Source organism: Humulus lupulus, chromosome 4 (genome assembly GCF_963169125.1).
Source record: "Humulus lupulus chromosome 4, drHumLupu1.1, whole genome shotgun sequence".
In the NCBI taxonomy this organism is placed as follows: Eukaryota; Viridiplantae; Streptophyta; class Magnoliopsida; order Rosales; family Cannabaceae; genus Humulus; species Humulus lupulus.
This window is the reverse complement of record NC_084796.1, coordinates 36531145-36553683: the sequence shown is the minus strand read 5'-3', so window position 1 is coordinate 36553683 and position 22539 is coordinate 36531145. Positions and strand designations below refer to the sequence as shown.

The window sequence follows — 22539 nt, the reverse complement described above, 5'->3', positions numbered from 1 at the left end:
GAAGATCATATGCTCATGAATGAATAAGGAATTTTCTTAATATTATTTTATAATTAATTCAAACAATAATTATAACATTAAAATATATTAAAATTATATTTTTATTTAAATTAATAAAATGTCTTTACATACTTTTAGGACATTAATGATAATAAATTGACTTAATTTATTCAAAGTGAAGGAGATGTCAAGTCGATTGAGATTTAAGTATTGCAACCCTTTGGTTATGCTGTAGAACAGTGTTACATTTTCAAAGAGCTCAATGTAAGTAGATTTAGTTTGTACTTTAATTGTTGGATTGAAGAGTACAACAGGCATACGATGCTGAGATTTTTTTTTATATTTATTATTGGACAGAAGATTACGATATATAGGAGAAGGAAACAAGCTAAAGCAAAGCAATAAATTAAAACATGTTTTAACAATTCTTTATTAAATGTCGTATAATAAATAAAGAACGCATGATGATCCTTAACCAATTACATAACACACTATAAATAATAGTTAATTAAACAAACGCAATATGAAAACACAAGTACTAGAGAACATTTCACTGTTACATTTAAGGTTTTAAAATAAAGTACTCTACTCAAGTTCCCATAGCTTGAAAGATCCATTCACAAAATCATAGTATCCACCCCTAAGTGCTATCTTTTTCTCTTCAACTCCTCTTTGAACAAATGGATAAGAATGTAGATTCTTTAGAGACACATTCACTGCTTCCTACACATTTAATTATTCAACAACAATAATATATTAGCTCGTATCGTTAAGATTAATTTAACGTTCGTTGGTAAATTGGCTAATTAATTAAAATTAATTATTACCTCAACACATATTTCACATTGTTCTTCAAATGTCAAATTTTTGTGTTCAACCTTGACTTTATTCTTGGCAGCTTGAGCAATGTTGACCCAATCATCAATGAAGTCACTGTAGATTTAATCAATAAGGCTAGATGAGTCACTATGATGAGTAAAAATTATCATGATGAACTAAATTATTAAATATTTATGTGAATAATTCAATTTATAAAATGTTTCAATCTTACAAGGGAGCTGAACCATCTTCAGGATAAGACATAAGCCTTTTTACGCCACCACAACGACTATGTCCAATCACTAAAATATTCTCAACATTAAGCTCCTCTACCGCATATTCAATAATTGCTCCAACGTTTGAGTATTTCAACTGTGAAATTAATTAGATAATTACAAAGATTAATAGTGAAGTAATTTATATACAATGAATTAGGATTAGGTATTTCAAAATTTGATTAAATTGTCGTTAATTATTAAATAAATTACTTGGTCAAAAGTTGGAATCAAGTTGCCAATATTGCGGGCCATGAAAGCTTCTCCGGGTTGAAAATTTAAGATATGGGAAGGACTCACTCGAGAATCCGAGCATGCAAATACTAAAAACTGTTCATTTGATCAATTAAGATGAATTAAATATAAATCAACAAATATATATTAAAAATAAAAGAGAGATATGTGGATGTGGATGTGTATTTGTTTTTCTTTTCTTCCACACAAAAAATGCATGTATTTAATTAGGGTATGCGAACGTACCTTAGGATGTTGGGTTGCGGCAAGTTCATTAAATAAGCATGGGCACTTGCTGCAATATCACCCCATCAAATAATTAGGCAAGTGTTTTTTTTAATTATAACTTCTACCATCGTAAATGATATAATTACAAGGAATATATATAAATATGTTGTTTTTATATATTCGCTCTTACTGAAATTTATTGGAGAGAAAGTGCTTAAATCCATGAACAATTTTCTGAACAGGATCAAAGTAACAGTCATTGGGATCATGCTCAGGTTGCACTTTGTCAAAGCTTTCATCTTCGTCACTTTCGCTTTCGCTTTCGCTTTCGGCCTTCTCACTATTCAATCAATTTTATAATATAATAATTATTATATATAAAGCTACATATTCATTGTAAATATATATATATAAAGCACACATAATATCTAGTAAATATTAATTAATTACCTGATGATCGCCTGATTCTTCTTCACGCTGCATTCATAATTGGCCAACTGGGAAAACTGTTCATCGGCCATTATATTCTGTTTGCTAATTTATGTAATTTATTTATGCAAATTCAAGTAATGAAGGAATTGTTATTATATATTACTACGTATACTCGATCGTGAAGATTCAGTGTATAAATATTATATAGATTGTATACCTTCCTGATTTTCCTCAAGTAGTGATGAGTTTAATTATATACGCATGCAAAGAGAACTCACTTAAAAAAACTAATTAAATAAAAAATATATAGACATTCAAATATAAACCATATATATTCATTAACGGTAGCGTACTTATATTTTGAAAAGAAAAAGTGTCTGGCTAGCTATATAGCTAAATTATAGTTCTAAATATATTGTACTGCAGTCTGTATATGTAAACTAACCTTTCTGAAGAATCGATAATATTTTCTTTCGTTCTATATGAGTAAGAGTGGAATAACGAGAACAATAGTTTGGAATTGGAGCAAGAACAATAGTTATGAAAACCAATTAGAATTATCAGAGATATATGTTTGAGGGCACGTAATCTCTTCTATTTATAAGCCAAACTTTCTTTCAATGTGCATACGTTGACGCGTGCACGTGTTTTTTTCTTTACAAAAAATTATTACTATATAGCAGGCTATTTATTAATAAGTGAAATATGCATTAATTAGCTTTTTACACATTGACCAGCTCAGCATTCAACGTAGAAAGTATAATACATATACTATATAATTACATTATAGGTTTCGGTGGACCCTAGGAGTCAAAAATGGACTCCTCATGGTCATCGATATATAACTATAATATTCAACTTTAAGATGTTCTGTATATTATATTTTATTGGATCAGATTTAAGAAAAGCGTTGCCGTTGGTTCCTGGAAGATATATATATTGATCTTTAAAATTTAGTTATTGTCTAGAAGCTAAGAAACATGTGTTTGTTTAAATGGATTCCGGAGTTCTAATCAAAACTTATACGAATATTATGACAGAAATAGAAAAACAAGTAAAAGTCAATAGATGAGAATTTTTACGTGGCTCAGAAATTCTTTCGGATAACCTATATTTACGGGGGCCACACCAAGAGAATAAACCAATTAGTAAAAAAATAATGTGTACAAATGTGTACACCCTAATTTCAGCATGAGTCTTTTACTCAGCTCGTGTACAGCTGGCAAATAAATACATAGAAGAAGTAGCCAAGGATTCCATTTATTATCCACGTAGACATCACGGTTTTCGTATGACTTATACGAGCTAGGGATGTATAAGTCGATGTAAATCCTATAATTGGCAATTTTATAGAAATATCTTTTTTCTTAAAAGAGAAATTGGTTGATTTAATTGTTTCCTTTTATTATAATTTTCGGAAATATTTGTTTTCCTTTTAATATAATTTTCGAAAAATAGATGTTTTCCTTTATTATATTTTTCGGATTTGTTTGGAAATATTTGGTTTCCTTTATTCCAATTTTCGGAAACCCTCTTTCCTTATGTGTGATTTTTGGTCAATAATATGCTTCCTTATTTAGCATATATTGTCTCATTTTGTTTATAAAGGAAACAAAGTTTATTGCAAATATTCGGTACTTACCCAAAGTTATTTTTGGTTTATTTGCTGATATATTTTCGTGCAGCTCAAGGATTGCAATCAGGAAACTGGTTCTTAATGTCATTAATTATTGTTTCCTTTTTGAGCTTGTTTTGATCCGACACAGGTCTGAGCTGTCCCCTCCGATATCGCATCTGTCGGATCAGCATCTTCTAAATAAGGCAACTCTTCGACAATCAAGATTAACTTCTGTGATTCTTGCCTTTATTAGAAGAATTCTTTCTCCACCTTTGTGAGCACGAAAAAGACTCTATAAATAGGGCTCTAAAGGCAGTGAGAAAAGTGAACTCTTTGGTGCATTATTCGTGAGTTTTATTGTAATATTTGTGAGAGTTCTTCTTTGTATTCAAGATAATAAGTATTCATGTGATCTTGTAGAATTATGTGTGTTTAGTTTTTAGTGGTGAGTTTATACCATGTTCATGAGTGAATACACATTGTAATTTGAACACAACATTTATAGTCTTCGGGAGAAGATTTTTACGAGCCTTGCGTCGGGAGGATGCAAGCACTCGCTGGCCATTGAAGGGAGTTCAAGTGGTTGAGCGTTTCAATCAAGATCAGATTAGTGAAGAGAAGTACAACAAGTTGCGGCAAATCTCAAGAGGGAGTCTTGTTTTGTTTAAGTCAATGTTTTTGTACTTGTGATTCTTTATTAATTGGTTTTATTCTCTGGGCGTGGCCCCAAGGAGTAGGTTATCCGAAAGGGTTTCTGAACCTTGTAAAAATTCGTTGTGTTCTTTATTGTTTTGCACTGTCTTTTTATTGTATTCAGTTTCTGTCGTGACAAGTTTGGTTTCTGTCCCGACAGAACTGTAATCTGTGTAAACAGTTAATTACCATTCCGCACTTTAATTAATTTACTTGGTTTAATTAATTTGGTAATTACTAAAAACGGAATTTCAGTCGAGAAGCGCAAGATTATGATATTCATAAGACACGACCTCCATAGTACGAGCTCGAAGACATGTCCAGTTCGTGGTAACTTGAATATATGACGTATCTGCGGATTCCTAAAGACCCGTAATTTTATACGATCATTTATGGCCAGCCAGTAATAGTTAATGTCCTAGATATTAGGAGACCATTTATTTCGTGATCAAATCATATTCTAGTATTAATGGGAATATTTCATATTAAATGTAATAAATATGTAAATCCGTGATTGACTCACGCGGTTACCCAAACTTGTCCAAGGAATTTCTCTATAAATACTGAGAATATTGGACAGGAAGAGGGACGATTATTCTGTAATACTGAAACTCTGCATAAATAGAGAGAGAAAAACAGTAATAATATAGACTCGTGGACTAGGTGGATTTTAACCACTGAACCACGTAAAAAGATCTGTGTTCTTGAGAGTTAATTTCTTATTTCGGTTTATTATCAAGCACTAATTCAACCTTGTTATTTTCTTAATTCACTGTTGGCGAAAAACTTCGTCAATAGTTTTGTGCTTTCATTGAGAGTTGAGATTAGTGCTTTCATCAAAACCCAATCAAATCTCATCATGTTGGTCACTCACTCAATGCATGACAATGATATGGAACAACCTGGTGGGCAGGGGGCCCATCATACCATTGTTTCAAATGAGCATGGCCCTGAAGTTTAGCAACGACCGGGAAAGCAACCGGTGGGCCATGTCGATACAGGGAGTTCGGCGTCATTGCCGCCGAATCCAAACCCAGACTACTTAACTGCGGTAGAAATGGAAAACATGCAGTTAAGAAGCCATCTTGCTAAGGAAAACAGGAAAATTGAGGAGGTTTTGGCTCGGTTACCCCCTCTTCCAACCGACGTTAATGTCGGAAAGAGGCAAAGTGGGTCTCATAAGTCCCTCAGGAATAACCGATCCAAACCAAGTCAGTGAGTCAGAACTACCACCCCAAGTTCTATGCCTACAGCATGAGATCGCTAAAATTCTCAACCTAGTGGCCCTCCCAGGGGTCATCAGCACGTCAATCGATCAGTTAGAACCACGACCCCAAGTTCGATACCTTCGTCGCACGCGCCGTGAAATACCCATGGCAACCCAGGAGGAGTGGCCGGAGCAAGTTCATAGAGAGAAAATGTTCCAGCCAACCCTCCTGCATCACGATCGAATCGCCAGACGCAAAGATCTAGAAATGGTGAGGCTGAGCGAGCACGGGCTAATCTAGTTCGCCCTAAAGGGACGAGAATTGCCTCGCCAGTCAGGCATCCCCCATCACCCATAAGAAATCCAACACCTCCTCATTCTGTACGGGACATTCCTGCATATGGAGACAGCAGGAGAAATACTCCTCCGTCTGCCCATACCTATGTCCCGCGGACACATTTCAATAATCCAGATCCTCAGCCTCAACCGCGATCAGTAAGCTTCGAAAATGGAAGTTATTGGACTGAAAGTCATCGAAGTGGTAGGTCCGAGGGCAATCTGAGAAACTATCTAAGTTCGGCTCAGAGTCCTCAATACGATCCACAACCTGTTCTGCGAGATCACCTAAATTCATAAAGAAGAAATTCAGCCCGAAATGAAGGAGTCAGTTACACTCATCAAGGGGGGAGGTCCTTCTGAAGTACGTGATAACGGGAATGTCCCACAAAACCAAGCTTGAACTTAGAGGGACAACAACCTGTCGAACGCGTACGATAGGATGGGAGCTGTTGAACAGCCCCATAATAACCTAGGAACTAGGGATCAAACCCTCGAAAGGCTAGCCCAGATGGAGGAGCTAATGAAGAAGCTTCTATCAAAAAAAGAGAAAGATGTGTGTGACTCAGAGGATGAGCTCGAGATTTTTGCCTCGAATATTGCGACGATTACATATCCAGCGGGTTTCAGGATGCTACATTTGTCAATGTTTGATGGAGATGGGGATCCGTCTGATCACTTAGGGATGTTCAACACCATAATGATGGCCCACAACATCGGGCCCAAGCTAAGATGCCTTATATTCCCCTTGACTCTAATTGGACCAGCTAGGAAGTGGTTCAAACAATACAAGAGGCATTCAATCAGCTCGTGGAAGAGTTTCTCCACTGATTTCAAGAGAGCATTCAGGGCTTCCTAGGCAGCTCGAATTAAGGTTGTCTCTTTGGCTAATGTAAAGCAGCAGCCCGGTGAACCGTTGAAAGCATATCTAAGTAGGTTTGCCAATGTTGTTGCGCGAGCTAGAGATGCCGATGAATGTTCTAAGCTCATGGCAATGAGGATGGGAATTCTTGTTGTAGGTGACTTGTGGAAAGAGCTACAGAGGAAAGGAGTTAATACTGTGGATGAGTTCTTGAAACGAGCTCAAAGGTGGGTTAATCAGGAGGAGGCGCGAGCTTCCGTTGCAGGAACCAACCAAGTCTATGTCTAGCCCGTTGGAGCAGTAACGGATGTTGCAGCTACGGCTCAAATCATTGCCAGAATAACCAAGGGGGAAATAATAAGAGAAAGGGAAATGGTGAAGGCGACCAAAGCGGATCAAAGAAAAACAAGTCCATGGAGAAATTTAATCGGTTTACACAACATATACCGATCTCGCAGATACTTGAGAACGCATCTTCTTAGCTAACTCTACTCGCCTTCAATGGAAGAAGCCAGAATCATTAAAGAATCAAAGAGCGAAGAAAGATACTTCGAAGTTTTGCCAATTCCACAATGATATCGGTCATAATACTGATGACTGTAGACAGCTGAAGGATGAGATCGAACTCTCATTAGGGCAGGATCTTTGGCTCAGTACGCCCAGAATCGAGCAACTCCTAGTCAGCCTACTGGACAATACACTCCGTCAACTCCTGAAGCTCCAGTGAATCAAGACGGAGCTCAGATGAATCAGAACAATCCTTATCTGATAACAAGAGGAGATATAGCCACTATTTCGGGAGGACCTCATCTGGCAGGTACGAGCAGTGGTGCCCAGAAGAGGTATATCAACGAACTGTAGTCCCATAATGGAGTGGAGTTCATCCCGGAGCAACGGTTATCAATGCAATAGTGAGTGGAAATACAACCAATCATTTTTACGGAGGAAGATGCCAGCCATGTCCAGTTCCCACATAACGATCCTCTGGTCATAATAGTTCAGCTCGCCAACCGGAGAGTTAGGAAGACACTAGTAGACAATGGAAGTTCTGTAAATCTACTTTTTAGGTCCACCTTAGAAAATATCGGATTGTTTATAACCGAGCTGAAGGCAACTTTGATGATCCTATTTGGTTTTTCTGGTAAAGGGTTGGTTGCTATCGGAATGATAGAATTAGTGGTAGCATTGGGTGAAGGTCCACGAACTGTCTCCAAGCTGCTTGAGTTCATGGTCATCAATTGTCTAGCCGCGTACAATGCGATTTTGGGCCGACCTGTGTTGATGGCATTTGAAGCCATAACCTCTATTCGCCACCTAGCAATCAAATTCCCCTCATCTGCGAGAGTATGCACTGTCAAAGGCGATCAGCTCGCTGCCAGGGAATGTTATAACATTTCTATGAAGGGAAAATCACAACCCGGGCAGCAAACTATGGCCATAAGTGACAGAGGTGAGGAGTCCCAGGAAGTGGAATTTTCCTGCGGGACGGAAGAACCTCAAGAAACAAAGGATAGTGATGTCGCCTCAAATGATGATATCGACCAACGAATGGGTGAGGAAAAATTAGAGCTCCAAGTTATTGAGGATCTCGAGGAAGTAAACATAGATCCCAAAGACGCTTCAAGAGTCATTAAGATTGGGAAAAATCTTTGTGATGGTAGGAAAAATGAGCTGGTTAAATTTTTACAAGGGAATCTAGATGTTTTTGGTTGGTCCCATGAAACTATGGTGGGAATAAGCCCGAGTGTGATCATGCCCACTCTAAAATTGGATGAAAGCATGTCTGCAAAATCCCAGAAACAGAGGCGTTTGGGAACAGTCTGAACTGAAGCACTGGAAGAAGAAATAGCTCGGCTATTAAAGTGTGGGTTTATTCGTGAAGCAAAATATCTGATTTGGGTCACGAATCCTGTCCTGGTCTCGAAGCCAAACAGAAAGTGGAGGATCTGCATCGATTTATGTTATATTATTTCATACAATATAATGTTAGATTAAATAATGTGACAAAATGTGATTTTTCACACAAATGTGATTTGTCACACCTTGTAACATATTATTGAGAGTCACAAAAATTAGACACATGTGTGTGCCCAAATGTGACATATTTTGGAGTTACAAATTTGTAACTCACAATAATATTACCCAATAATGTGTATATTATATGTTACATATTTGAGATTGGATTTCACAAAGCCATGATGAAATATTGTTGTTGGAGACATGTTTTTAACTCCCAATAGGTGTTTGGAGGTTACCAAATCATGTGGGAAAGGATTTGGGACGTTTTGGAAAAATGACTTTTTTGTGCTGAAAATGGCCTATGGCCACGGCCACTGAAAAGTCGTGGCTGTGACCAGTGAGGCTAACAGCCTATATGATTTTTCAATTTTTTCCAAATTGAACGGTTCTAACATCCCAAATAACTCCCAAATCTCCATTTTTATTCCATAAACATCCAATTAAACATTGGTAACAACCATGGGGGTTGGTGGAATTTGAAATTCAAAGGGTATCTCAAACTCTATAAATAGGAGCCTAATGCTCACTTGTAAGACACACCATTTTCAATCCACAAAGCACTTGGTTGGAAAATACACCATAAAAGCTTGATAATTCCAGATAGCTATTTCCTTGAGAGATCCCTTAGTGCTTAGAGAATAGGGGGAAAAGAGCTTTTGGACAACGGTTTTGAACATTGTTCAAGTTGGTAATCCCCACTACTCTACACTTTGGTTGTGTGAGAGTTTATTTTTTCCATTGATCTTTTCATTCTGTTGTTCTTCTTGTATTATTAGTGTATTGAGTTTGTAATCCTCTACTTCTATTTCTATTTACATATTTATTGGTGTCTTTTGTTTTAGGGTTTTAGTTTTTATAATTCTCTTCCTTCTCTTATTTCTATTTACTTGTAGTTTGAGCAATTGAGTTGTAATAATTATTTAATCAATTACCTTGTCTATTGTATTTTTGCATAGAGTTGTATTTTGGTTTTTCCACTTTTCCATTGAACAATAACATATATTCTCTAACAATTTCTCCGACCTGAACAAAGCTTGTCCCTATGGTTAGTCAACAAAATATTCATTGGTCAGATCGGGAAAAATATGAAAGTGTATGTCGAAGATATGCTAGTCAAATCCAAGATTGCAGATAACCATGTATCCGTTCTAAATGAATGTTTGGAGATCTTGAGGAAGTATAATATGAGGTTGAATCCCCAGAAATGTACTTTCAGAGTGGTGTCGGGCAAATTTTTGGGATTCATAGTCAATACAAGGGGGATAGAGGCGAACCAAGATAAAATCAGATCATTATTAGAAATGCCTTTGCCTAGCTCGCGTAAAGAAGTTCAAAGCTTGACTGGAAAGGTGGTAGCCCTGAACTGATTTATTTCAAACTCCACTGACAAGTGCTTGCCGTTCTACAACTTGCACAGAGGAAACAAGAAATTTGAATGGACGTAGGAGTGCAAGCAGGCATTCCTCGACCTAAAAACGCACTTGGTCGAACCCCTAGTATTGTTTAAGCCTATGTCTGAAGAACCCTTGTTCCTTTATTTGGCTGTGACAGAAAATGCAGTCAGTATTGTGTTAGTTCGAGAAGAAGACCGCACTCAAAAATTGGTGTATTATATAAGCAAGAGACTTCTTGGAGTTGAATCACGGTACGCACTGATAGAATATGTAGCATTATGCCTAATATTAGCTTCCAAGAAGCTCATACCATATTTCCAGTCCCATTCAATCCACGTCATGACCGACCAGTCTTTAAGTCAGGTATTGCAAAAACCTGAAACGTTAGGACATCTTTTAAAATGGGCGGTTGAACTCAGCCAGTTCGAGATACTGTACGTACCACGAATCTTGATCAAAAGATAGGCCCTTGCTTATTTTGTGGCTGAATGCACCGGATTTCAAGAGGAGCTTTTGAAGGAACCAGTCCAGGAGCTGTGGAAAATATTCGTAGACGGCTCATCAAACGAGAATGGATCCGGAGCTGGGGTCATATTGATCTCTCCAAAAGGGCATCGATTCCATACAACTCTGAGATTCAGATTCAAAGAATCTAACAACGAAGCCAAATATAAGGCCTTGCTAGCCGGACTTAAAGTGGCAAAGGAGCTGAAAGCAAAGGTCGTCTAGTGCTATAGCGATTCCCAGCTCATGGTCAATCAGGTGTTGGGGAATATCGAGCTCGTGGTACCAAGATGGTGGCTTACCTGGCTAAGGTGAAGGAGGAGCTATCAGAATTTGAATACAGTACTGTTGAATAGATACCTCATGAGCAGAACTCTAATGCTGACGCCATGGCAAGGCTTGCTACCACCAAGGAAGCTGAGACTTTGAATGTAGTACCAGTGGAATTCTTGGAGAGTCTGAGTGTGGTAGAATAAACAGTAGAGGTCGAGATGATTGACATGAGGTTGACCTGAATGACCCTCATAGTTGAATACCTTACAACAAGAAGGCTACCTGAGGAAAGAAAGGACATCAGAAAAATACTCTATCAAGCTCTGAGGTATGTCATTCACTGCCTCTTCTAAGGTGTGTTCTGCCTGAGGAGGCTAAAACCATTCTGCTAGAGGTGCATGAAGGCTTTTATGGAGATCATGTTGGGGGGCAAAACCTAGCCTTAAAAATATTAAGGCAAGGCTATTTTTGGCCAACTTTAACAAAAGATTCCATCTCCCATGTTCATAAATGCGACAAGTGACAATGCTTCGCCACATTCGCCCGAGCTGCTCCAGTCGAGCTAATGATGATCTCATTCCCGTGGCCATTTTCATTCTGGGGAATTGACCAAATAGGATCCTTACCTATGGGAAAAGGAGGAGTTCGTTACGCGGTGGTGGCAATCGATTATTTCACGAAGTGGGTAGAGGCCGAGCCTTTGGCAACCATCACTTCAAAGAGAGTCCTGGACTTTGTGGTGAAAAACATTGTATGTCAATTTGGGCTTCCTAAAAAGATCGTGTCAGATAATGGAACCTAGTTCAACAGTGATCTCTTCACCGACTTCTGTGAAAAGAACGACGTTAGTAAGAGTTTTTCTTTGGTAGCATATCCACAGGCCAATGGACAGGTCGAGGCTGTGAATAAGACCCTAAAGGAGAGCCTTAAAAAAAGGTTAGATGAGGCCAAAGGAGTCTGGCTAGAGCAGCTCCCGCAAGTACCTTAGGCATACCGAACTTCCCACAGGACCTCCACAGGACACGCTCCTATCTCCTTGACCTTTGGAAGTGAGGCCGTCCTTCCCGTTGAAGCAAAGGTAGCCACGCACAAACTAAGGACATTCAGCCAGGAGCGGAATGATGAGCTACTTAACGCCTCTCTCGACCTGATTGATGAGAAACGAGAGGATTCATAGTTACAGATCGCACATGACCAACAGAAAATCACTCGTTACTTTATTTCTAAGGTCAAGAGACGTAGTTTTGGATTGGGCAACCTGGTTCTCCGAATGGTCTTTTTGGTAAACAAGGATCCCAAGGACGATGCTTTAGGCCCGAACTGGGAAGGACCATATTAGATTGTGGAAGTTTTGCATGAGGGAACTTTCAAGTTAGCTCGGCTTAGTGGAGAAACAGTCCCACGGACCTGGAATGCCATGCACCTAAAGAAGTATTACAAGTAGTACAACCATCCATGTAAGGCTTAATTATAAAAGCCATTTAATTAAATAATAAAGGATTATTATGTAATTTTTCTTGTTAACATTGTTTTAAATAACTTTTCTTTATAAGGTTATTTATAAATTAGCTCGTGTATTGATGTTTGTAAAAGCAACCAAGAAAGTCTTTACATTCTGGTTACTTAGGGGGCATATAACCCGAGGTTGATCAGAACAAGGCTGCCAGATGAGTTTAAATTACTTAAATTTTTGGATACAACCAGGTACAAAACTATTCTGGATACAACCAGGTCAGAAACTTAGAAGCTTGGAAAATTGATTATTCGACGGCTTTTTAAGAGCTCGAGGTGTCAATAAACCTAGCACGAACTAAGTTTAAATCACTTAAAACCCTGGATACAACCAGGTCCAAAACTTAGAAGTCAGCAAAATTGAATATTCGATGGCTTTTCTAGAAGCTCGAGATGTCAATAAACCTAACACGAACCAAGTTTAAAATTTTAAAATCCCGAATATAACTGGGTCCAAGGCCTGATTCTTAACAAGTATGATATAAATCAACACATTAAGTTTGGATATGACCAAACTCAAAATATCTATCCTGGTCTAAAAATCGATTCCTAAAATCTCGAATGTACAAGTCTAAGAAGGCATAAATATGAGAGATACTCAAGGAAAAGACAAATAGATCAAAAGTTAGATATATAAATTGATATTCAATTTGTCCTGAGGAGAAAAACCTCGAACTAAGCCCAAGGGAAATTTTTTACAAACAATTATAAAAAATAAACAAAAAGACTTTATTGAGCCCCTCCAGGACGCTCTGAGGACGTGACCTCCTCGATCTCCTACTCGCCCGCTGTAGAAGTGTCCCCCATTTTCGACGGCTCTTGCAAGATCTAGGCCTTGAATTTTTCAAGGTATGGATCCCACAGCTCGAAAGCCATGAAAGAAAAGTTGCCATCCTGGTTAAAAGCCCAACAATGGTACAACATATCTTCCATGGAGGACAGTGAGGCTGCCTTCTCTTCTTTAACTACCGCCTCAGCCTCCAGCTATTTTGCTTTGGCCTCAGCAACCTCAACTTGGAGAGCAGCTAAGCCAATCTTTGCGGCCTACTCGCTTTCTTGAGATGATGCAAGGGCGAACTTGGCATTGTACTCACTCTTTTGAGCAGCCGCAAAGGTAGCTATGGCGGCTTGCTCGCCTTCTTGAGTAGCGGTTAGGGCGGTCTTGGCGGCATTGAGTTCAGCTTGGAGTAGCCCTGGCTCGGGCTATACTGCGGTGCTGAGCCAGGGCAGACTGCAAAATAAAAAGGCAAGTTAGGTGTATCCTTTGGCAAGATGAAGTGAAAAATGTCACTAAGGAATGAGATCTTACTGTGAGGTTCATCCCTAAGGCAGACTCCAAGACGTTCTCCAGGCTCCGTTCCTCTATCATCCTCAAGTCCCTCGAGCTGGCTTTGTAAGTGTGCCCCACCATGTGGCTCGTTGTCTCGTAGAGGATTCCCCGAAAGGCTTCGGGGATCTTCTCCAGAACCTGGGGATCAACTGGTATGCGCACAGTAGCAGCTGGGGCAGGAAAAGCTGGGGGATCAGCTTCTATTACATGTTCCCGAGAAGACGTGAAGTGAGGTGGAGGGGGAGGATGAGGGTTCTTCTTCTCAGTCACAGTAGACGTCGGAGCTGTCGAGCTCGCGCCTTTCCCCTTAGCAGGGGATTTGGATGTATGTCCTGCCGCAGGAGGGGGTTTCTTTGTAAATTGTGGCCTCTTTATGACAGGACTTGAGCCAGATTTCCTACCCTGGAAAGCTGTACAGAGGTCAGGAGCTCCGAGTCATTCCATCTCATCGCCTGAAAAGAACAAAAAGGGGAATAGTTCATAAGTAAAGTCAGAAACATACACAAAGGAAATAAATAAAGGTCTCACCTTCCAGGCTGGGGGAGGAGTCTATTATCACGACCTCCATCCTTGGGACTATTAGAGGATAAGGAGAATCTAAGTCTAATATTTCTTGGGCTCTAGGAGGTTCATACTAAGGTTCTACTTTGGGGCTAGACTCTTCTACATACTGCCTAAATCTAGGGGCAAAGGCACCCTAGAGCAAAGAAGGCCATGACCTACGATTGATCCCATACTCCTAAAAAATGGCGAACCTAAAATTTAAGGTGTTATCTACAACAATAGTGCCCTTAGGGTAACTAGTACCATGGTGCAACACTAAGTGGTCCACACACTGGAGCATGGTAATATTACGGTCGGGATTGTTATGGTGATGGTGGATGAGCTGATTTGGGTTAAATCTAACTAACCTAAAATCGGCAACAACCCTATCTAGTTCCCTATAAGGGTATGGATTACCTTGGTCGGAGGGGCCGGCTGCTGCCCCTGACACAACTCGTTCTAAATTAGGTTCACGAGCAGCCTCAGGAACCTTCCTCTTCCGCACAAGAGGCACCTCGTCCTCCTCTTGCTCCTCGCCTTCGATAGCCAGTGAATCCTCTTTTGAGAAGGCGAGAGCTCGTGGACTATCGGAATGGTAGCCCGGGTCCTTCTTAAGGCCAACGTCTGGCCTTTTCCAATCAACTTACACGCTAGCATTGTGGCATCATTCATGAGCTGGCGATAATCCTTCTCGCTGGGTGGGAGCTCAAACAACGTTTCATACTTACCCCAGAGGGTCACTGACTTCCTCGTCCTCGCGAATATAGCTGCACAAAAAATAAACTCAATTAGAACATGCACAAGGAATGTGTCTTGAAAAGAGAATAATTTTACAAGCTGAGATCAGGGAAAAAGAAACTTATGAGGACAGTTTAAGTATCGATGCTCACAGTTTTGGAACCCATTCGACATAAAGAACTGGTCCTTGTAGTTGTTGGGGTGGCTTAGGAGCTCGATGACCGAAGCAGAGTTCGGGAATCTGGTGAGGTAGTAGAATCTGTCACCTTGACCCTTTTGCTCTGGGCTGGCTTTAAGGTAGAAGAAGGACAGAATATTTGCCGGAGTGGGGACCTCCCACTCGTGCTTCAAAAATAGGTATTTTAGCCCTGCCAAAAGTTTGTATGAATTTGGGGGGAACTGAAAAGGTGCCAACTTCACATAATTCAGGAAGTCGGCAAAGTACTGATCTAGGGGAAGGAAGGCCCCCGCCTTCAAATGCTCATCACTCCAGGCCGTGAAGTCATCTTGTAGAGGTGCGCAGCTCTGTTCCCCTTCAAGCGGAGGTCGGGCAATAAGGACTCCGAACCTGACCTTGATATTATGCCTCAACATAATTTTGGTGGCCCTTCCTTGGGTCATAATCTTGGAGGCAATTGTCTCTACCTCAAAGAACGTGTTGGGGTCAACTACAACTTCCCTCTCCACCACTGGGCCGAAGTGAGGAAGGGAAGATTCTGAGGCGATCTCTTTCCCCTTGTTTGTTTGTTGAGTAGACGAGCTGGGTGCATTCTTCTTTGGTGCCATTAGATCGCCTAATGAACAAGAATGATGAGTTACTTAGTAGGCGACCTAAGATTTGTAAAGGTTTTGACACGAAAGTACGGAGGAGAATGATGTCTTTGATATACGAGCTGAGTTAGTCTCAGCCTGTTGTGTGATGCCACGCGCTACCCTACGCTACACGCCTCGATTTCCCAACAAACCCCTGATGTTTAGGGATCTATGTGTCAGAAAATACGGCCACTACTGTCCTTGGGGGGGCCGATTTATAGAAAAACCACCCAAGAAGCGTGTCCCCTAAGTAAGTGGGAAGGTTTCTCAGAACCCGAAACGCTACAGGATGACATTACAAGAAAAAGACTCTACAGCGACAACATCTATTGCGAAGACTCCAAAGTCATCGTTGTATGGAGTCGAAATCCACAAAAAATTCTTTTTTTTAATTTATTAAAATAAATAAGCTACAACGATGATATGTCATTGCTGTAGGGTTGTCAACAACACACGACCAGGCCTTCCAAATTCCTGGTACCCTACAACGAAGAAATACCGTCGTTGTAAGGTACCAGGAATTTGGAGGGAACAAGAGGCGGAAACTAACTCTACGATGAAGACATGCCATCTCCGTAGAGTATTCAATGAAAAAAGAGGGAAATATCTTTGTCTATAGTGAGGACATGTCATTGCTATAGGATATGGAGGGAACTAAACCGCCAACAGTTGGTTGTCAATTTTCACTCCCTATAGTCGTCACTATAGAGTCTAATTTGATCCACTAGGCATTTAAATTTTAGTCTATAGCTAGTAAACGAAATGATTCATGTACTATTCCCTTATCTATAACGACGACATGTCATTGGCATAGGGTCTAATCGTTTGAGTTAAACAGTGCGTTCAACCTCGGCGACGACTTACTTATACTCTATAGCGGGTGACATGATGTCGCTATAGAGACCATCGATATAACTTCCCAGGCGTCGTCTGTAACGACCCAGATTTTTAAGACTCGATAATGCAGAAATATAAATGTTTTTATTTAACCAAATGTCTCAAAAACCCGTATAAAAAAAACTTCGTATGGCCATACTTAAAATTTAATACAAACATATTTTATAAAGAGTAGAGTGAGCCTAGTTTAGGAAAATAACACAACATTTCCAAAAATAAAATGGCTTCCCAAAAGGTTGGTCCACATGTACATTCGCAAGGTAGACTCCAACGCTCACTGCTCTGCCTTGCCCTTGTTCTTACCTACAATAGGAAACTACTAGGTAAGCGAAAACGCTTAGTAAGTTCATCTTTAAAAAAGAAGCATGCAGAGAATTAGGGTTCTGATCCATCCAGACCCTACACAATCAATTTCAAGAACGCAAAAGCGTCTTGGCAAACTTATGATCATGCTTGATAACCAATGACAAATTATTTCATATAAACAGATAAATTCCTCCACTCAGATACTTGGGCTCAGGTATCGCAATAATATTTTCCCACAATTCGCTAAAAATATTATTCTTTAAAAGTATCGCTATTAACCTGTACTTTCAACAAGTCGGTTAAATATATGAAAGATTTTAGCTGGTATTATATCCAGAAAATACTAATTAAAGTCCTTAATAAATTTTCAAGAAATAAAACCATAGTTTTCTATTTATTTTTCTTAAGGTTTTAATATCTAAAAAATGTTTTAAGAAAAAAACCTAATTTATCTTAATTAGGAAAACCGTTAAAAATTTATCATTTTGACTAGTAAATTTTTCCGAAGTCAATTAATCAAATTTACTTACTAGAAAAATAATTCACTTTATTATTTTCTCAAAATACAGGACTTTAAACCATCTTTTAATTTATTAACTTATTAATAAATTAATTCTTTTATTTTTAGAAATAATAAAAATTCTTTAATAATTCTCACTAAACTCAAAGTGGTATTTTAGGTCAAAATATGTTTATAAGACTTACCAAGCTTTTATCTTGCAATAAGCAAAATTTTACTTTTTACCTTAAGTTCCAAAATGTCATTTTTACACTAAGTGTGAAAACCTCATTTTTTACATTTTTAACTAGATACTTTGTTAGGTTTCCCAATTCCATTTTTGATATGTCATTTAGGTCTTTGTAAAATCTTAGATCAAAAGGAACAATTTTTATTGGTGAAAATATTTTCCAACAATGAGGTAAAAATGACCTTATTTTCAAGTACTTTATTTTTCCAAACTTTAGCACTTAATAACTTTCAAACCATTCAGTATTTTGTTACCAAATTTTACAGTGGAATACTAGGTTATGCGAAGATTAAGTCCACCAAAATTTAGAAAAAACTGGGTTCATTTTCCCTATACAGTGGCTGTCCAAACTTGATCTCGAAATTAAGAATGCGAAAAAACAATTTTTGCCTAAAATTTGAAATAGCATAACTCACTCATTTTTAAACATTTTTGAGTGTTTGAAAAGCTCAATTTTATGTACTCAATCTCAACAAAATCACAACCTAATTAAATTTTACAAAATCAATATAGAGTGGATGCTTGACCCCTTAGAAGTCACAGCTCAAAACTTGTATTTTGTTTTAGGGTTCTCACCAAAAACCCTTAGGGATTTTGGTCCCTATTTTCAAAAATCAAAACACAAGCATCATAAAAATTATAGAGAAACTACCATAGCCTTATTACATAACCAATAAGAAAATTTAAGCATTAAATATACAAAATAATGCTTAGAAATAAAAATCAAACAATAACAACCATAAAAAGTAAACATTTTACCTCTTGTTGTTCTTGCTCTAGGTTTTGATGTTCTTACTAGATTTGAGTCCTTCAACATAGATAGTGAGCTATTGAGAAACCTATGGTTAAAAACTTTACGAAGTCATGTTTTTTGAAACTTTACCTTAGGGAAACCCTTCCTAGACCAAAGTTTAATGCTTCCAAGCCTTCTTAGTGTTCTTGAGGTTGAAGATGGAGAGAAAACTTGAGAGAGAGTTTTCAAAAAAAGATGAGAGTTAAAGTGAGAGAGAGTGGTCGGTTTTTTTTGGGGGGGGGGGGGGGGGGGGGGGGTTCGAGGGGTTTAGACTTCTCTAAAATATCATAAAAACACTTGCGTATTTTACTATCAACTTGCGTATTAACCCTAATATTTAAAAATTGGATTAAACTTAATTAATTTGGTCTACCCAATATTTTTCCCTCACATGACCGGCCACCCTTTATTTATATATGTGATTATATATATATTTTATATAAAGGTTAATAAATATTTCCTAAGAAGAAAAATCCAATTTGACTTCCTATAACCTTTTTTCCACTCTTATGAAGTTTTTTTTAAAAAAACTTAACACATAATAATTAAATTAAATCATTACTACAAAAATAGGATTTCCCGACAGTTTTTAACTATCACTATTCAGCAACGACGACAGCCAACTAACTGTCGTATTTTCCTATGCCAGAGTAAGGGTAGTTACGCCGACAGTTATTAAGTGTCGCTGTTGCTTGCAACATTGACAGTTATTACGCGCACCATTGCTGGCTACGCCAACGGTTATTAGGTGTCGCCGTTGTTGGCAACGCCAGCAATTATTAGATGTCGCTGTTGCTGGCAACACCGACAGTTATTAAGTGTCGTGATTGGCTATCTATGGTGACAATTATTAGGTATCATGATTGTATACAAAAAAGGCTTTTTAGAAACGTTTTTAGGACTCGCTAGGCACGAGTCCTCTATTTGAGAACCTTAAAAAATGAGGTTTTTTTAGAGCTTTAAAAATTATGATTTACATGAAACATTTATTTTTATAAAAATCTGAAAACTTATAGAGTAAAATAACAAAACTTATAAATTCAATGAGATAATTACAAAACTTATACTCAATGAGATGTCAAATAGTATCCAAGATTTATTATACATTTAATCAATACCAAGAAAGAAACAAATATTCCTAACTTAATGAACAATATAGCCCAAAGTATGATCAATCTGAACAAATGTATCCCTAGCTTCCTTGCAAATAAAAAAGATGAATACATTGAGGCGTGGCGTGGACACCACAACAATATTACTCCATTGAGGCATTTTCACTGACACCTGATTTGCATTACAAGAAAAGAACCCAATAAATACCTGAAAAATAATTAAATCTACTAAGCAAGCTTAAGAACAGTAAGGTCAAAAGTAAGGTCAAAGACTTCTTAAAATATTAATTAGGACAACCAAACCCAGTACACAGTTAAAATACACACATTCAAAGCCTAATCAATGCAGAAAGGAAACCATAAATAAAAAAAGCAAAAATTTGCCAATATAACACTCATATTTATAAAATACACTCAAGAGCCCACAAATCAGAACTAAGGAGAGAATACACTATATAGAAATATTCATTCTTTTGTAATTATTGCATAGAGCAAAGCAGGACAGAGAGTGCTCCTAGAAACTTTTATACTTTCAGTACATGCAAAACAATCACAAAATGAAAAATAAATTATATACATATTAATATCATATGCCTTATGCATGATCTAAGAGAGTATTGTGGCAGAGGTTTAATTAATAACTTAGCAAACCAATAGACAAAAATCATTTGTGAGTTACAAAGCAACAATGACAATTCTAAAAAATGCTGCCCAAACCTTCATGTTCGTCATTCTGTAACAAAATTTCCACACGAGGCAATACTGCAACACCATAAATATATGTATATGTATATTCATATTCATATAATCCAAAGAACAAAGAAGTTTTCAAAAGCAATACCTTGGCTGAGCCCATGTCATTTCTCTTGGCAGCATCTTTAATGGCTTTCTCCACACCCTTCTCTCTCTGAACATCTAGAAACAATCAAGCAAACAAACCCATATCAAAAAATAATAACCTCAACCACTAAAAAAGAAATTTACCTTGGAGAGAGAGAGAGAGAGAGAGAGAGAGAGAGAGAGAGAGAGAGGGCATTGCCTCTAATTTGGTGTTCGATGTCGTGGCATTCTTGGCAGAGACGCCTCTGCTAATCTCTCAATTGCTGTTAAGGGTTGGCAAGCCCCGTTGCACCACCAACCATGCCACGCACCACCACAACTCTGTTGTATTATAACTAATTTAAGAAAAATAAGTAAATAAAATAAAGCCAATTTTATATGTTATATTATAACAAATCCTTGTTCATGACAATATATCTTTAAATCTCTACTGTACTATGCCCAAAACGGGGGTCAACGTGGGTATTAGAAGAATTCACTTACCTATACATACAATTATATGGTTAATGATATGCCCCTTTTACAAATTAACTTTTTTTGAAACAACATAAATATATATCGATATATATTTACCAATATGAATATTGATGAACTTCTTGATTTTGAGAACAAAGGTGAGAATCGGGACTAATTCTTTTACATGGAAATTATGACATGTATTTGAAATCATTAGCTTCAATGCCAAACTTATAACTCTACCCACAAATTTTTTTTCTTCTCTAAGAAAAGCTGAAACGACATTAACAAACCGATACATAATTAATCTTTGTCACCACCATCCAAGAGTTCATTGAAAACAATCATTCTTATCGATTTTTTTTAGAACCACTCCATTCTTATCAGTATTAATACATTTCAATTAAGCAACAAAACTCGTGAGCACCTACGTATATACATATTAAAATCTTACAAGAGATCCAAGCAGATAACAGAAGCAACCAATATATATTATACCATCAACTTAAATATATAATTCATATTCATTACTTAAACCCATATATACATAAAAATTGACGTAAACCCAACATATAACAAACAAACTGAAACAGGAGAGAAAAAATAGACAGATCAAAAAATAAAAGACAGGTCTAAAATTTACCATCCTAAGCCATAGCCTGCTGCCACCACCACTCTGAACCACGGCCACCCAGAACAATCACCACCAACATGAGCACCATCTGCAAAAAGAAAAAAAAAATGAACGAGAGAGAGAGAGAGATGGGAGGACGAAGGACTGAGAGAGCCGAGACCCCTGCCTCTGCCTCTGTCTCCGCCTCCGCCTTTGCCTTTGTTGTCAAGCCCACCACACCGTCGGCGATGCCTGATACAAAGAGAGAGAGAGAGAGAGAGAGAGAGAGAGAGAGAGATAGAGATAGATAGACAGAGTGGGGCTGAGAGATGGAGATGGTGAGTCATCGAGAGAGACCATGGGAGAGAGAGGGATGGGAGACAGAGATTGAGAGAAATGGAGTAGGGGTAAGGCGGCTGAATGAGAGAGGGAGAGAAAAAGATGTGAGGGTTAGGTGTTTTGGGTCGATGGCCCATATTTATTTTCAAAATTACAAAAATTAAAAAAACTAGTATTTATATTAAAAACAAATCGTTTCTCTTAAGCCAAGTAATACAAATTTTTTAAATATGTTAAAGAATAACATAGTTAATTTTATAAATATGCTAAAGAATAGTAAATTTAAGTTTTGATATAAAAATTATTATAAATACAAAAGTTAAGAATATGAAAAATTTAGAAAAAAAAATCTAGTTTTAAAAGTTTTTAATAAATACATAATTTTTATAAATATATATTTACATAATTTAGTTTATTTTTAAAATTATACTATTCATTAATTATAACTTTAGATTTGAATTTTGGCGACATTTTATGACTGTTGGCATTGAACTTTTATTAACTGTCGGCGTTGGGGTCAATAGCGACAATGTTTAACTGTCGGCGTTGGTCTTCAATTAACGATCGGCGTTGGCGTCAATAGCAACACCTTTTAATTGTCGGC

General features: G+C 37.7%; 1 protein-coding gene and 1 long non-coding RNA gene across 3 annotated transcripts; both read right to left on the bottom strand.

The window, feature by feature from the left end:
• Positions 1 to 524: 524 nt before the first annotated feature.
• On the bottom strand, positions 525 to 2533 carry LOC133830331 (carbonic anhydrase 2-like). Its single transcript, XM_062260307.1, has 8 exons — positions 2434 to 2533; positions 2007 to 2090; positions 1747 to 1896; positions 1575 to 1623; positions 1308 to 1424; positions 1052 to 1191; positions 828 to 933; positions 525 to 723 (listed from the first exon to the last, which is right to left on the bottom strand). Exons 2-8 carry the CDS (start codon positions 2075 to 2077, stop codon positions 586 to 588), a joined length of 771 nt encoding a protein of 256 aa, XP_062116291.1. The 5' UTR covers positions 2078 to 2090; positions 2434 to 2533; the 3' UTR covers positions 525 to 585.
• A 17074-nt stretch (positions 2534 to 19607) lies between these two features.
• On the bottom strand, positions 19608 to 22064 carry LOC133830330 (uncharacterized). Of its 2 annotated transcripts, none has more exons than XR_009891994.1 (3): positions 21627 to 22064; positions 20529 to 20862; positions 19608 to 19859 (listed from the first exon to the last, which is right to left on the bottom strand). It is a non-coding gene; the product is annotated as an uncharacterized LOC133830330 (long non-coding RNA). The 2 variants fall into 2 exon arrangements; XR_009891995.1 differs by having other exon boundaries at positions 20529 to 20848.
• Between the last annotated feature and the right edge of the window lie 475 nt (positions 22065 to 22539).

What these genes read in the sequence shown, in the direction of transcription:
- LOC133830331 (XM_062260307.1), bottom strand. Translation starts at nt 2,077, where the DNA reads ATGGCCGATGAACAGTTTTCCCAGTTGGCCAATTATGAATGCAGCGTG. An exon ending in AAGAATCAGGCGATCATCAG is followed by an intron (nt 1,897 to 2,006) that starts GTAATTAATTAA and finishes TTGATTGAATAG; the next exon opens with TGAGAAGGCCGAAAGCGAAA. An exon ending in TGATTCCAACTTTTGACCAA is followed by an intron (nt 1,192 to 1,307) that starts GTAATTTATTTA and finishes TTAATTTCACAG; the next exon opens with TTGAAATACTCAAACGTTGG.